Here is a 16,402-nt window from a genome sequence, read left to right on the forward strand (position 1 = left end):
TAAATGTGTTTCACAGGAAAATAAATCAAATGTATTTAGTATTAGAATTAGAAAATATTAAGACAATACCTTGCCAGCATTCACTGGTGGGAAGTGGCACCTTGTCTCCTCTGTGCGTCCCAGATCCACATTCTTCTCTTTCAGCCAGCCAGGGAACCAGGCCAGAGGACAGAGACAGTTGAAGGGATTCTCGGCCGCCGTGAGGTGCCCCAGCCTGGGGAAGAGCTGGAAGAAACCCTGGGGCAAGCCCTGGAGGTTCAGCCCACTGAGATCCAGCTCCTGGAGACCCACCAGACTCTGGAAAAGAAGAAGAAAAAGAAGAATACTTTATTGTCCAATGTTCACAAATGATCCCAACCCCACTAAAAAACATACACACGCAGGCAGTTTGGATAGGTTGGACCAGAGGCCTGGCATAGTAAATCCCATGGAGCAGCTTCAGGGACTAAGCCATGTGTTATTGACCCATCAATTACAGGAATATTTGACACATTTTTAAGAAAATGTATTTACCTGGAAGTCCTCGCTCCGGAGCTCCCCAATGGGGTTGGCAGCCAGGCTGAGCTTGATAAGCCCTCGGGTGGCCTTCAATGCTTCAGGCATCCCCTCCAGCTGGTTCTGGGACACATCAAGGTCATGGAGGTTCCCCAGGGAGGCCATCAGATCTGAGTCCAGGGTGGTGAGTCCCAACGCAGCCACTTTGAGCGACTCGAGGTGGGGGGTCTGGAGGTCTTGGGGACCCAGCGTCGGGAGAGAGTTGAAGCTGAGATCAAGGAGGAGAAGGCTGGGGAGACGGAGCATTGGGAGACCGGTCAACTGGTTCCCCTGGAGCTTCAATTCCAGAAGATCCTCCAGAATTTCGAAGGCCTCTGATTGGATGCTCTTGATGAGGTTGCCGTGGAGATACAGCCTCTCGAGTTGCACCAATCCGGAGAAGCTATCCTTGGCGATGTGGGTAATGTAGTTTGCAGACAAATCGAGATTCCTCAGCGAAGATAGCGTTTCAAAGACCCCATCCGGGACCTCCGTGAGTTTATTCTGGGACAGGTCCAGCATCTCCAGTTCCCCCAGGCCTAAAGAAGAAGAAGACGAAGATTGCTTTATATTCCAATGCATACGGATTTGCAATGGAAAAACTTGTGTTCTACTTCATTCCAAACCCTCGAAATACACACATACAGAGGTTGGAAAGGTTTGAGTAGAGGGTTCAGGGGTCAAGTGCCTTGCTCAAGGGCACAACAGCAGGAAATGGCATCCAGGACACTGATCCAGCAACACTCCATTTGCCGGCCCACTCCTGAACAAATATTTTCCTGTCACACATGGGATTAGAACTGGAAACCTTCCAGTTGCTGTTCCACTCCTCTAACCTCGACGCTTCCTACCTGTGAAGTCATCCTGGGCTAAAGTGTTGATGCCGTTCTGGAAGACGTAGAGATGTTTCACAGAGGAAGGGAGGCCGCGGGGGACGACGGTGGAACGACGCTGGATGCAGAAGATGGAACCCTGGGCCTGACAAGAGCAATCCTCTGGACAGTCACTGGAGAGGACAGAGGAAGAGGAGGAGAGGAGGAGGAGGAGGGGGAGGAAGGGCGCCATAGTGGTGGAGTCCTTGTGTAATCTGAAACACAAAGAAAAAGAGAGATGTTAGTGTTGGTTGGTTGAGACTTTTCTGGGAAGGAAAATGTGTCATATTTTCAGAGTAACGAATCAGCAGCGGTCAAAAACCTGGATAAGATAAAATCATTCATTTCTGAGAATAATTTCCACACGTCCAAGTCTATTGGCTGTTTAATGCGGTCAGTCGGATTATTCTTATCCTTACATTTCAGTATGCACGCACAAACACACAATCCAAGCCATCAAAAAACCTCCCCTTCCCAATCCACCACAGGAAAGAAATCCCCCATTGTTGACTTCCCTCATGACATCAGAGAACACAACAAGTAGAGTCAAACACAGTAACACAGAAACAGACCCCAGTCTCCCTCCCTATTCCCCTCAACCAGAGCATACAACCATGACCCCATAGAGACTGCAACATCACTATGATGAAACCCTGCCCAGTCACACACACAGCCCCTTCATAGTGGCTACATTCACTGTCTGCTTTGTGAGCACACACACAGTGGGCCTGAGTGAGGTCCTGTCTTGGCCCACCCACAGTCATTCCGTCCTGGGGTGATTGAGAAGCACGTCTAGACTCTCCCCAGTGTTTATGGCATTGGTGTGTGTGTGTGTGTGTGTGTGTGTGTGTGTGTGTGTGTGTGTGTGTGTGTGTGTGTGTGTGTGTGTGTGTGTGTGTGTGTGTGTGTGTGTGTGTGTTTATGGCAGTGTCTCCAGCCCATGAAAACCGCCCTGGCTTTAAACGACTGGACACCCACGAAAACACGGCTACTGCATACAAACACAAACTATGGCTTTGTGAGAGTGTATTGGAGTGTGTATCACACACACAGACACACACGGATGTATGCATACATTCCAAACCTGCAGACACAGACACACACACACACAGACACACACACACACACACACACACACACACACACTTCTTCATACAAAGTTATGGACACATACACGGCTACTTCATACAAACACATGCTTTCTCAAAATGTACTCACTCACACACGTTTGCCCACACACCCCTAGCCAGACACACGGTCACCATAAACACAGACCGTACTATGTTGGCTATACGAGGGGGGGAGGGGGGGGGGGGCAAAAGAGACAGACTAATTAACAGAGAGAGAGAGAGAGAGAGAGAGAGAGAGAGAGAGAGTGAGAAACATAATGACATTTGAAATGTCTCTATTCCTTTGGAACTTCTGTGAGTGTAATGTTTACTGTTACATTTTTATTGTTTATTTCACTTGCTTTGGCAATGTTAACATATGTTTCCCATGACAATAAAGCCCCTTAAATTGAATTGAAATTACATTGAGAGAGAGAGAGAGAGAGAGAGAGAGAGAGAGAGAGAGAGAGAGAGAGAGAGAGAGAGAGAGAGAGAGAGAGAGAGAGAGAGAGAGAGAGAGAGAGAGAGAGAGATACCCTAAGCATCAGCTACAGTTACATAGATGTATTGACAGTGTATGGACATATTAAAGCCTTCCCACATCCCTTCTAGACCTTTAGGAGGTATATAGCTTGTAATAATGACCTCTGACACATAGAGATCTGGGATTAGCTGTGTGTGTTTTAATAATAAAGCAGGTTGAGCTGTGTAATCTATCATGTTCTGGGTGGGTGGTGAGATGGGAGTAGGTGACTAAAGCCTCTGATCTAGGATCAGCTTACTTTCCACGAGTCTTGACCATAACCATTAGGGGGAAATAGAAATTTGACCTAAGATCAGTGTCTAAGAGGCGACTCGATTTTACAGTGATCTCACGCTGTAGGCCTAGGGCTGTCCAGTGAGATGCCTGAGGGGAAAAGGAGGGTGCATGAAATGGGGTTTGAGGTGGTTCAATTTAAAATGTGTGTGTGTGTGTGTGTGTGTGTGTGTGTGTGTGTGTGTGTGTGTGTGTGCCAGAAGCTAGCAGTTAGCTGTAGCAACAGTCTCAACGGGACGATATACTCTGTGATTCACCTCAGTGGAGAAGATAAACCGCGTTGTCACTGACCTCTACCTCTTCTACACCTTCTCATAATATCTACCTCTTCTACACCTTCTCATAATCTCTACCTCTTCTACACCTTCTCATGACCTCTACCTCTTCTACACCTTCTCATGACCTCTACCTCTTCTACACCTTCTCATGACCTTTACCTCTTCTACACCTTCTCATGACCTTTACCTCTTCTACACCTTCTCATGACCTCTACCTCTTCTACACCTTCTCATGACCTCTACCTCTTCTACACGTTCTCATGACCTCTACCTCTTCTACACCTTCTCATAACCTCAACCTCTTCTACACCTTCTCATGACCTCTACCTCTTCTACACCTTCTCATGACCTCGACCTCTTCTACACCTTCTCATGACCTCTACCTCTTCTACACCTTCTCATGACCTCTACCTCTTCTACACCTTCTCATGACCTCTACCTCTTCTACACCTTCTCATGACCTTTACCTCTTCTACACCTTCTCATGACCTCTACCTCTTCTACACCTTCTCATGACCTCTACCTCTTCTACACCTTCTCATGACCTCTACCTCTTCTACACCTTCTCATGACCTCGACCTCTTCTACACCTTCTCATGACCTCTACCTCTTCTACACCTTCTCATGACCTCTACCTCTTCTACACCTTCTCATGACCTCTACCTCTTCTACACCTTCTCATGACCTCTACCTCTTCTACACCTTCTCATAATCTCTACCTCTTCTACACCTCAAGACATCTACCTCTTCTACACCTTCTCATAATCTCTACCTCTACAACACCTTCTCATGACCTCTACCTATTCTACACCTTCTCATAATCTCTACCTCTACAACACCTTCTCATGACCTCTACCTCTTCTACACCTTCTCATAATCTCTACCTCTACAACACCTTCTCATGACCTCTACCTCTTCTATACCTTCTCATAATCTCTACCTCTACAACACCTTCTCATAATCTCTACCTCTACTACACCTTCTCATGACCTCTACCTCTACAACACCTTCTCATAATCTCTACCTCTACAACACATTCTCATGACCTCTACCTCTTCTACACCTTCTCATAATCTCTACCTCTACAACACCTTCTCATGACCTCTACCTCTTCTATACCTTCTCATAATCTCTACCTCTACAACACCTTCTCATAATCTCTACCTCTACTACACCTTCTCATGACCTCTACCTCTACAACACCTTCTCATAATCTCTACCTCTACAACACATTCTCATGACCTCTACCTCTTCTATACCTTCTCATGACCTCTCCTCCCTCTTTATTTTTCTATGTCTGTCTTTCTCACACTATCAACCACATACCCATATATTTATTATCTTTCGTCTTCTTCTCACATGCTTTTAGTTTGGTATTATAGCAGGGTAAGGTTGAAACTCATAGGCCTATCAGTTCCAGGGAAAAGGTCAATTTCCTGAAGAAAATGGTTTAATAAGAAGTGAATTTCAAGGTAGAGTATCTCAGTGAGACGTGCCCTCAGTCGGGTCAGGGACCACTTTGAGAGTAATTGGCGAGGCAAAAGTCCCCCTTATCTCAACTGGGAGAGACTAGAGGTTTTACAGCAAACAACAAGGCTACCTACAGTGCATATCTCTGTTTGGCAAAGATAAGACTGATAAATTAAAGGTTGTTGCTATTTTAGATGCAGGGGTGGAATCAATTTTCCTTGGTTGTGTTTCAGCTGTACAGTGACCTTGAGTTACTTTATAGGAGCCTACTGTCAGCAAGAATGCACTACAAGTACACAAGTAGTTTACATGCACATGCAAACACACACAAAAGCATGACCATACATTCTAAATATTGCTCTCTCTCTCTCTCTCCTTCTCTCCCTCTGTTCCTCCCACTCTCACTGCACTACTCTCTTCCCATTTCTCCCTCCCTCCTTCTCTGCATCCCTCACTCCTGCCCTCTGCATCCCTCACTCCTGCCCTCTGCATGGCTCCTGAGGTTGGAAGTTGGATAGAAACCCGAGACGTTTCATTAAAGTGGAGAAGTGAAGGGGCCAACCTCCGGCCTCCTGCCCTCCTTTACCTCCCTCCTCATCCCCCCTTTTCCTCATAACAGGAGAGATCAGTGCCTGATCCAGCAGGCGCGGCTGGAATTTGCAATAACCCCCACAAAAAATTAATCTTGATCAAGGAGAGAGGAAGGGAGAGAGAGAGAGAGAGAGAGAGAGAGAGAGAGAGAGAGAGAGAGAGAGAGAAAGAGAGAGAGAGAGAGAGAGAGAAAGAGAGAGAGAGAGAGAGAGAGAGAGAGAGAGAGAGAGAGAGAGAGAGAAATAGAAAGAGAAAGAGAAAGAGAGAGAGAGAGAGAGAGAGAGAGAGAGAGAGAGAGAGAGAAAAAGGAAGCGGGAGAGATGTTGTTTTTTGTTAATTCTCTATTTTGTTTACTTCACTTGCTTTCAATGTAAACATGTGTTTCCCATGCCAATAAAGCCCCTTTGAAGTGAATTAAGAGAGAGAGCAAGGTGAAGGGGGAGATTAGAGGGAGGGATGGCTGAGGGGCAACAGAGTTTTGCATATTAGTCTTTCCTCTATACACCTGCCTCTGCCATATCCCTCACGGCACAACGCCTCTCCCCCCATGTGACCTACTTTTAGTGTGTACGGACTGACATGTACAGTATGTGTAACTGATAGATGCACACACACACACATACAATTGCCAGGTCGCAATTGTAAATGAGAACTTGTTCTCAACTTGCCTACCTGGTTAAATAAAGGTGAAATCCATTTTTTTTAAACATTAACACGTAGTGTGTGTGTACGTAGTGTTTTGTCTGTAATTTTTGGTTTTACATCAGACCCCAGCAAGACTAGCTGTTGCCATTGGCGTCGGCTAATAGGGATTCTAATCAAATCTAAATCTCTCTCTCAACCTGATACAACTAGCCTTGTGAGTTACTTCTTAGTAGTAGTTACTTCTTAGTAGTTACTTTTTAGTTACTTCATAGTACTAGTTACTTCTCTGTAACCAATTCGAGGCTCTTCCTGCTTTCTCAATCAGTCAATCAGTCAGCTATTCATTGTAACGTTTGTTGTTGTTGTTGTCAAAGTCAAAACTAAATAGAGCTATGCCATTCATGAGGGCTGCTTTCAGTCGGTTGGTTGTTGTTGCCATGGAAACCAAAAGCAGATGTCACTCACAACGTCATCAGGCGCATACCTGAGGGTTAATGGTAAAGAGGGCACGACAGGTAAGGTGCGACATCACATAACACACACACACACACGTAACACAAAGCTTGCCATGTCACTCTGTCAAGTCAGTCACAAGGAAATGACCTTCCCCTAACATTCACTGTAGCTAATCTAGCTATTATCATACCCATTATACTCACTAAACCCTGTAGTGTAGAACACACACACACACACACACACACACACACACACACACGACATTACTCTTCTAGAATGAAATCATTATTTTATGATATGGTATTCAGACAAGGCACAGTGCACCTTTGTTTAAAAGCTTTTTCTAGGACCCGAAAGGCACACTGAGCCTGCATCCAAAATGGCACCCTATTCCTTATATAGTGCACTACATTTGACAAGAGCCTTAAGGACCCTGGTCAAAAGTAGTCCAAAATAGTGCACTAAATAGGGAATAGGGTGGTATTTAGGACACAGCCATAGGCCTATTAGGAATCCGGAACTCTGTATTCATCGAGCTGATAGAACTGTAACTGCAGTAGGTAGGTAAGCTGCTCTGGGTCTTTAAAGGGTAACGGCCTCAGAGCAGTTTGAACTTGGCAGGTAGCCGGATGACTGACAAATTGAAGACAGAGAGAGAGAGAAGAACAAGAAAGAGAGAGGCTTAATAAATAAAGACAGAAAGAGGGAGAGTAAAAAGCAAGAGGGAGATGATTAAGAAAGAGAGAGAAATTAGAACAAGAGAGAGAGAGAGAGAAAGAGAGAGAGAGAGAGAGGGGGGGGGGAGAAAGAAAGAGAGGATTTTATGAAAGGAAATGACTAATCACAGTTTATGTTTCTCACTCATCAAGTTCCACAGGACGTTGGGCCCCTCTTTTGACAGTTCTGCCTTTTATTAATGGTTAAGGTGATGACAACGTTAATGATACCTGGCAGATGCAGCAGTGCACATGCAGTCTACACGAGACAGGAAGTCTACAATGTAACAATACAAACTATTTTACAGAGAATACAGTCTGTATCAGCAGACCTAAATTGGCTTGATCAAAATGCTCAATTAAATTCTATATGTGTTGCACAAATATCTCTCCTCTCTCTCGTTGCACATCAGGATATTGTGTCTGAACCACCCATTATGCCAGGAGTTTTTCCTCGTCAGGGAATACTCTGGGTCCTAGTTATGACAGACAGACTCCAAATCCCGTCCATCTGTAGCCCTACGTCTGAAATGAGGTTTGATATTACTTCTGAGGAAAAGGATATAGCTAGAAAATGATTTGGCTTCAATTGCAAAGCCTCAGAATGAGAGTCCAAATGAAAGTGGGGGCGGAGGGATGGAGGGATGAAAGGACGGAGGGATGGAGGGATGAAAGGACGGAGGGATGGAGAGCTGAAAGGACAGAGGGATGGAGAGCTGAAAGGACGGAGGGATGGAGGGATGAAAGGACGGAGGGATGGAGGGATGAAAGGACGGAGGGATGGAGGGATGAAAGGACGGAGGGATGGAGAGCTGAAAGGACGGAGGGAGGGAGAGCTGAAAGGACGGAGGGATGGAGGGATGAAAGGACGGAGGGAGGGAGAGCTGAAAGGACGGAGGGATGGAGGGATGAAAGGACGGAGGGAGGGAGAGCTGAAAGGACGGAGGGATGGAGGGATGAAAGGACGGAGGGATGAAAGGACGGAGGGATGGAGGGACGGAGGGATGAAAGGACGGAGAGATGAAAGGACGGAGGGATGGAGGGATGAAAGGACACAGGGATGGAGAGCTGAAAGGACGGAGGGATGGAGAGCTGAAAGGACGGAGGGATGGAGGGATGAACGGACGGAGGGATGAAAGGACGGAGGGATGGAGGGATGAAAGGACGGAGGGATGGAGAGCTGAAAGGACGGAGGGATGAAAGGACGGAGGGATGGAGAGCTGAAAGGACGGAGGGATGGAGAGCTGAAAGGACGGAGGGATGGAGGGATGAAAGGACGGAGGGATGAAAGGACGGAAGGATGGAGGGATGAAAGGACGGAGGGATGGAGAGCTGAAAGGACGGAGGGAGGGAGAGCTGAAAGGACGGAGGGATGGAGGGATGAAAGGATGGAGGGAGGGAGAGCTGAAAGGACGGAGGGATGGAGGGATGAAAGGACGGAGGGAGGGAGAGCTGAAAGGACGGAGGGATGGAGGGATGAAAGGACGGAGGGATGAAAGGACGGAGGGATGGAGGGACGGAGGGATGAAAGGACGGAGAGATGAAAGGACGGAGGGATGGAGGGATGAAAGGACACAGGGATGGAGAGCTGAAAGGACGGAGGGATGGAGAGCTGAAAGGACGGAGGGATGGAGGGATGAAAGGACGGAGGGATGAAAGGACGGAGGGATGGAGGGATGAAAGGACGGAGGGATGGAGAGCTGAAAGGACGGAGGGATGAAAGGACGGAGGGATGGAGAGCTGAAAGGACGGAGGGATGGAGAGCTGAAAGGACGGAGGGATGGAGGGATGAAAGGACGGAGGGATGAAAGGACGGAAGGATGGAGGGATGAAAGGACGGAGGGATGGAGAGCTGAAAGGACAGAGGGATGGAGGGATGAAAGGACGGAGGGATGGAGAGCTGAAAGGACGGAGGGATGGAGAGCTGAAAGGACGGAGGGATGGAGAGCTGAAAGGACGGAGGGATGGAGGGATGAAAGGACGGAGGGATGGAGAGCTGAAAGGACGGAGGGATGAAAGGACGGAGGGATGGAGAGCTGAAAGGACGGAGGGATGGAGGGATGAAAGGACGGAGGGATGGAGGGATGAAAGGACGGAGGGATGGAGAGATGAAAGGACAGAGGGATGAAAAGACGGAGGGATGGAGAGATGAAAGGACGGAGGGATGAAAGGACGGAGGGATGGAGGGATGATGGAGGGACGGAGGGATGGAGGGAAAGAATGAAAGTCTTACAACTCTATCGTCTCATCTCTGGAAAAAACACTCTTCTCCTTTTATGTCACATATCGTCCCACTCCTTTCTTTCTTTCAACCTCTCCTTCATTTGTTTGATTTCCTGTTTCAATGGGATTACTTCTGAACCACAAAGCCCTGGACAATGGTTTGCCATTAAACACATTGGTTTCATAGACAGAGACTAACTGAACACTGGCCGCTCTTACCACATTGAGAAGTTGTACTGTACGTTATGAAGTGATGAAAAACTAAACCTGTGTTGAAATGGCAATTCCTTTCTCTTCCCTGTGTGTCTTCTCTCATTATTTGTAGAGATTGGTATCTACCGAATGGAAAACACTGTTATTCCCTTGAAATAGAGCAGGACCTTCTCACATGCCCTGGTACGTGCGCACGCACACACTACCACAGATGGATTTTATTACCCACAGTGCATTGGGGGCCATCTCTCACTGTGACAACACCGCACTATAAACTTTTGTCCCCCAGATTGGAGAGAGGAGGAGAGAGACCAAGAGAGATAGAGAGAGAGAGACAGAGAGAGACAGAGAGAGAGACAGAGACAGAGAGAGAGAGATACAAAAATACCAATTGTCTGGTATATACAGAGTAAAACAATTCCATTCATACAAACCCCAGTGTGTAAACAAAGCAAACTATACTCAAACCACATTTTTTTTATTTTACCTTTATTTAGCTAGGCAAGACAGTTAAGAACACATTCTTATTTACAATGACGGCCTAGGAACAGTGGGCAGAACGAAAGATGTTTACCTTGTCAGCTCGGGGAATCGATCTTGCAACCTTTCAGTCACTAGTCCAACGCTCTAACCACTAGGTTACCTGCAGCCCCTACGTGACAAAGGCCAGACAGACAATATGCGCAGCCCCTTCTCTTTATCCCTCTCTTTCTATTTGGTAAATAATCAAAGTCAGGACCTGTATGTATGGCCAGATGGGCTCTGCTAGCCTGGGTTAAACTGAATGCTGTAAAACTACAGGGATCACTCTTCCGTTCTGTTTAACCAGGCTGGAGGTCTGCTGATACAGTACATACAATGTCTTAATCCATCCCCAAAGTCATTACACTTCTGAAAGAGGTGGCCCTTATTTTCAGATTTACGATCCAGACTTCTTTGTCCCTCATTTATTTTCTTTCCCTCTTATCTTTTCCCAAAATCACAAGGGAGTACCAGCACCTACCAAATATGACCACTTGACATAAAAGGGCCGGCTTAACTCCTGAACTGACTTTTTTTTTGGTGAGGGAGGAATGGAGGGATGGAGGGAGGGAGGGAGGGAGGGAGGGAGGGAGGGAGGGAGGGAGGGAGGGATGGAGGGATGGAGGGAGGGATGGAGGGAGGGAGGTAAAGGATAATAATAAATAACATGTCTGAAGGTGTGTTGATGGAGGGATTTCTGTTCTTTCATGGCCTCAAAAAGGGGGGATGACAGTGATATGATAGTGATGGTTAATACTAGAGGTCGACCGATTAATCGGAATGGCCGATTAATTAGGGCCGATTTCAAGTTTTCATAACAATCGGAAATCGGTATTTTTGGACACCGATTTGGCCGATTTTTATTATTATTATTTTTTTTTACGCCTTTATTTAACTAGGCAACATAGTTAGGAACACATTCTTATTTTCAATGACAGCCTAGGAACGGTGGGTTAACTACCTTGTTAAGGGGCAGAACGCCATATGTTTACCTTGTCAGCTCAGGGATTCGTTTTTGCAACCTTCCGGTTACTAGTCCAACACTCTAACCACCTGCCTTACATTGCACTCCACGAGGAGACTGCGTGGCAGGCTGACTACCTGTTACGCGAGGGCAGCAAGAAGCCAAGGTAAGTTACTAGCTAGCATTAAACTTATAAAAAACAATCAATCTTCACATAATCACTAGTTAACTACACATGGTTGATGATATTACTAGTTTATCTAGCGTGTCCTGCGTTGCATATAATCGATGAGGTGCCTGTTAATTTCTCATCGAATCACAGCCTACTTCGCCAAACGGGTGATGATTTAGCACTGTCGTTGCACCAATGTACCTAAACATAAACATCAATGCCTTTCTTTAAATCAATACACAAGTATATATTTTTAAACCTGCATATTTAGTTAATATTGCCTGCTAACATGAATTTCTTTTAACTAGGGAAATTGTGTCACTTCTCTTGCGTTCTGTGCAAGCAGAGTCAGGGTATATGCAGCAGTTTGGGCCACGTGGCTCGTTGCGAACTGTGTGAAGACCATTTATTCCTAACAAAGACCGTAATTAATTTGCCAGAATTGTACATAATTATGACATAACATTGAAGGTTGTACAATGTAACAGCAATATTTAGACTTAGGGATGCCACCTATTCGATAAAATACAGAACGGTTCTGTATTTCACTGAAAGAATAAACGTTTTGTTTTCGAAATTATAGTTTCCAGATTCGACCATATTAATGACCTAAGGCTCGTATTTCTGTGTGTTATTATGTTATAATTAAGTCTATGATTTGATATTTGATAGAGCAGTCTGACTGAGTGGTGGTAGGCAGCAGCAGGCTCGTAAGCATTCATTCAAACAGCACTTTCGTGCGTTTTGCCAGCAGCTCTTCGCTGTGCTTCAAGCATTGAGCTGTTTATGACTTCAAGCCTATCAACTCCCGAGATTAGGCTGGCAATACTGGCAAGGAACTTAAACGTTAGCTTTTTTCATGGCACATATTGCACTTTTACTTTCTTCTCCAACACTTTGTTTTTGCATTATTTAAACCAAATTGAACATGTTTCATTATTTATTTGAGGCTAAATTGATTTTATTGATGTATTATATTAAGTTAAAATAAGTGTTCATTCAGTATTGTTGTAATTGTCATTATTACAAATAAAAACTTGTTTTTTTTAATTGTCTGATTAATCGGCATCGGCTTTTTTTCGTTCTCCAATAATCGGTATCGGTTTGAAAAATCATAATCGGTCGACCTCTAGTTAATACTTGGTCTATCTGTAGACAATTAGAATGCGACAAGTGTTGCTGGTCAAAACAACATTTAATTTATACTCCGGTGGACTGTCTGTAGACCGTTGCTGCGACCGTTTCCGTTGTCGTGGTTACCTGTCTGAGACTGGTAATTCTCCGGTAGAATGCCCTGCTTTTATTTCGTCACACTCACAACCGTAAGCTATTTTCTGTAATTGCCATTAACTTGTAAATAATGATCTTGTTGTGAGTTTATTTTCCTGTAATAATGAATAAAAACGTGCTAAAGTTAAGATGGTGTCAGCTATGATATGGTCCTTATTTAAACAGGCTACCCAGCAAGCTAACAAGCTAACAAGCTTCAAACAAACCAAGATATTGTTTAGAAAGTTACTTTAAGTTGACTGCCTTGCTAGGACATATACATTTTGGACCAGCAGGCTGCTGATGTCACGCAGCCTGTCGTTTTTGTGTTTCTACTTTTCTGTAACGACAAGCTTTATTTTGGACGACAATAGAACGTTCATGATGTCACCGAGACAACTGTCGATAGACCGACTGTAAACCAACCTTGATCCTGTTACCAATGTTCCCTTAAGGCTTTAGGCAGTAAAAACGGTTCAACAAATCAGAACTGGTTACCAGGACTTAAACTCTACAACTTGACATAGCAATGCCGTTGTCAACGGAACCCGCAATTAGATACTGTGTAAGAGCATGTAGAGAAGGAATGGCTTGACAGTAACGTTTCATGTTGAGGGCCTGAGCAGCTAGGATAGGTTTAGTGCTACAGTAGGTTCTTGACCCTGCTATTCATGCAGGCCCACATGGCAACACACACACGCAAGCACACACACACACTAATATCCCTAATCCTCTCGAAACAAAAACACAATGCAGCAAAAAATGTAAAGTCCAGACCACTCTCGACCCTTGCTATGCTTTCCACAAATTCTCCATCCAATCCATCCATCTACACATTCCACACACTCCACACACAACTTACGACCATAACAACACCATTACCCCTCGTCATCCTCCGATCGACACACTTCACTGGAAACCTAACCCACCAAAACAAGCCTTGTAAGTCGCGGTGCGACACACTCCCAAGAGCCTGTTTCAGACACACACACACGCACATACACACACAGACACACACACACACACTCCCAAGAGCCTGTTTCCTGGGGTAGAGTTTCAGTCCCTCTACTAAACTGTTGCTGCTCGGGGTCTATAGGAGAAGAAAGGGGGAAGAAAGAGAGAAGAAAGAGAGATAGCAAGGGACACACCACCTCACACGGGTTACACCTGAGTTACACCTGGATCGGGTTGCTGTGTCTCTCACCTGGGGAGGGAGGGAAGGAGGGAGGGAGTGAGGGAGGGAGGGAGTGAGGGAGGGAGGGAGGGAGGGAGGGAGGGAGGGAGGGAGGGAGGGAGGGAGGGAGGGAGGGAGGGAGGGAGGGAGGGAGGGAGGGAGGGAGGGAGGAATCTGATCTTGTGAAAGCAGAGTTTGTAAAATGGTGGTTTGACTCTGGAACCTAATGGTTTTGGCTGAAAGCAGAAGCTGTAACCATGGTTGTGTGTATTTGATGGGTGAAACTTTGGGTGAATTAGTTAAAAAATATATATAATGTATATGTTTTTATTGTCACATACGTGTACACCAGGTAGGTGCAGTGAAATGTTATATTTTTTAAACACATCTGCTTTAACACACCGCTATACAGAGTGCATTCTGGAAACTTCTTATGAAGGAAACAATGAGTAAACAGGAAGGAGAGGAATATCAATCCGAGATCTCCACTTGAAAAACTGGAACTTTCTCCTGTGGTTTGCAATATGTGTTTGTCTGCTGGCTGCTGTGTGTGTTGCACAGTGTTTAGGTGCGTGGTGTGTTGCACAGTGTTTAGGTGTGTGGTGTGTTGCACAGTGTTTAGGTGCGTGGTGTGTTGCACAGTGTTTAGGTGCGTGGTGTGTTGCACAGTGTTTAGGTGCGTGGTGTGTTGCACAGTGTTTAGGTGCGTGGTGTGTTGCACAGTGTTTAGGTGCGTGGTGTGTTGCACAGTGTTTAGGTGCGTGGTGTGTTGCACAGTGTTTAGGTGCGTGGTGTGTTGCACAGTGTTTAGGTGCGTGGTGTGTTGCACAGTGTTTAGGTGCGTGGTGTGTTGCACAGTGTTTAGGTGCGTGGTGTGTTGCACAGTGTTTAGGTGCGTGGTGTGTTGCACAGTGTTTAGGTGCGTGGTGTGTTGCACAGTGTTTAGGTGCGTGGTGTGTTGCACAGTGTTTAGGTGCGTGGTGTGTTGCACAGTGTTTAGGTGCGTGGTGTGTTGCACAGTGTTTAGGTGCGTGGTGTGTTGCACAGTGTTTAGGTGCGTGGTGTGTTGCACAGTGTTTAGGTGCGTGGTGTGTTGCACAGTGTTTAGGTGCGTGGTGTGTTGCACAGTGTTTAGGTGCGTGGTGTGTTGCACAGTGTTTAGGTGCGTGGTGTGTTGCACAGTGTTTAGGTGCGTGGTGTGTTGCACAGTGTTTAGGTGCGTGGTGTGCTTGGCCCTAACCGGTACCCCTCTGACTGCATGTCACTAGTAATGCTGTTCATATTGAAGTATGTCTATGTAAACACAAATCTATGAGAGTGTACATACACACACACACACACACACACACTTTCCCTCTCTCCGACACACACACACACACACTCTCATGAACACACAGGCTCTCTCTCACACACACACATACACGCTCTCACTCTGACACATACACACACTTCTTTGTGCGAAGATAAGCATCGACATGCAGCTGCCAACACCTTCTCTATGTCACCTGCATTAATAACAGCTGCCAGCACCTTCTCTATGTCACCTGCATTAATAACAGCTGCTATGTCACCTGCATTAATAACAGCTGCCAGCACCTTCTCTATGTCACCTGCATTAATAACAGCTGCCAGCACCTTCTCTATGTCACCTGCATTAATAACAGCTGCCAGCACCTTCTCTATGTCACCTGCATTAATAACAGCTGCCAGCACCTTCTCTATGTCACCTGCATTAATAACAGCTGCCAGCACCTTCTCTATGTCACCTGCATTAATAACAGCTGCCAGCACCTTCTCTATGTCACCTGCATTAATAACAGCTGCCAGCACCTTCTCTATGTCACCTGCATTAATAACAGCTGCCAGCACCTTCTCTATGTCACCTGCATTAATAACAGCTGCCAGCACCTTCTCTATGTCACCTGCATTAATAACAGCTGACAACACCTTCTCTATGTCACCTGCATTAATAACAGCTGCCAGCACCTTCTCTATGTCACCTGCATTAATAACAGCTGCCAGCACCTTCTCTATGTCACCTGCATTAATAACAGCTGACAACACCTTCTCTATGTCACCTGCATTAATAACAGCTGCCAGCACCTTCTCTATGTCACCTGCATTAATAACAGCTGCCAGCATCTTCTCTATGTCACCTGCATTAATAACAGCTGCCAGCACCTTCTCTATGTCACCTGCATTAATAACAGCTGCCAGCACCTTCTCTATGTCACCTGCATTAATAACAGCTTCCAACACCTTCTCTATGTCACCTGCATTAATAACAGCTGCCAACACCTTCTCTATGTCACCTGCATTAATAACAGCTGCCAACACCTTCTCTATGTCACCTGCATTAATAACAGCTGCCAGCACC

The 16,402-nt window shown here is 45.8% G+C and overlaps 1 protein-coding gene across 1 annotated transcript in view; it reads right to left on the minus strand.

Annotated features, from left to right (window-relative positions):
* The window catches only part of LOC110485558 (vasorin), a 35,964-nt gene that overhangs the window by 2,273 nt on the left and 17,289 nt on the right, over positions 1–16,402 (minus strand). Inside the window, exons 2-4 of the mRNA XM_090204339.1 lie at positions 1,386–1,621; positions 514–1,073; positions 70–297 (exon numbers count right to left, since the gene is read on the minus strand). Of these exons, the coding sequence (XP_090060465.1) occupies positions 70–297; positions 514–1,073; positions 1,386–1,599 (1,002 nt within the window). The 5' untranslated portion in view covers positions 1,600–1,621. The remainder of the gene's footprint in view (positions 1–69; positions 298–513; positions 1,074–1,385; positions 1,622–16,402) is intronic.

The sequence above is a fragment of the Oncorhynchus mykiss genome, chromosome 17, assembly GCF_057628025.1.
Source record: "Oncorhynchus mykiss isolate SJ-2025 chromosome 17, ASM5762802v1, whole genome shotgun sequence".
Lineage (NCBI taxonomy): Eukaryota > Metazoa > Chordata > Actinopteri > Salmoniformes > Salmonidae > Oncorhynchus > Oncorhynchus mykiss.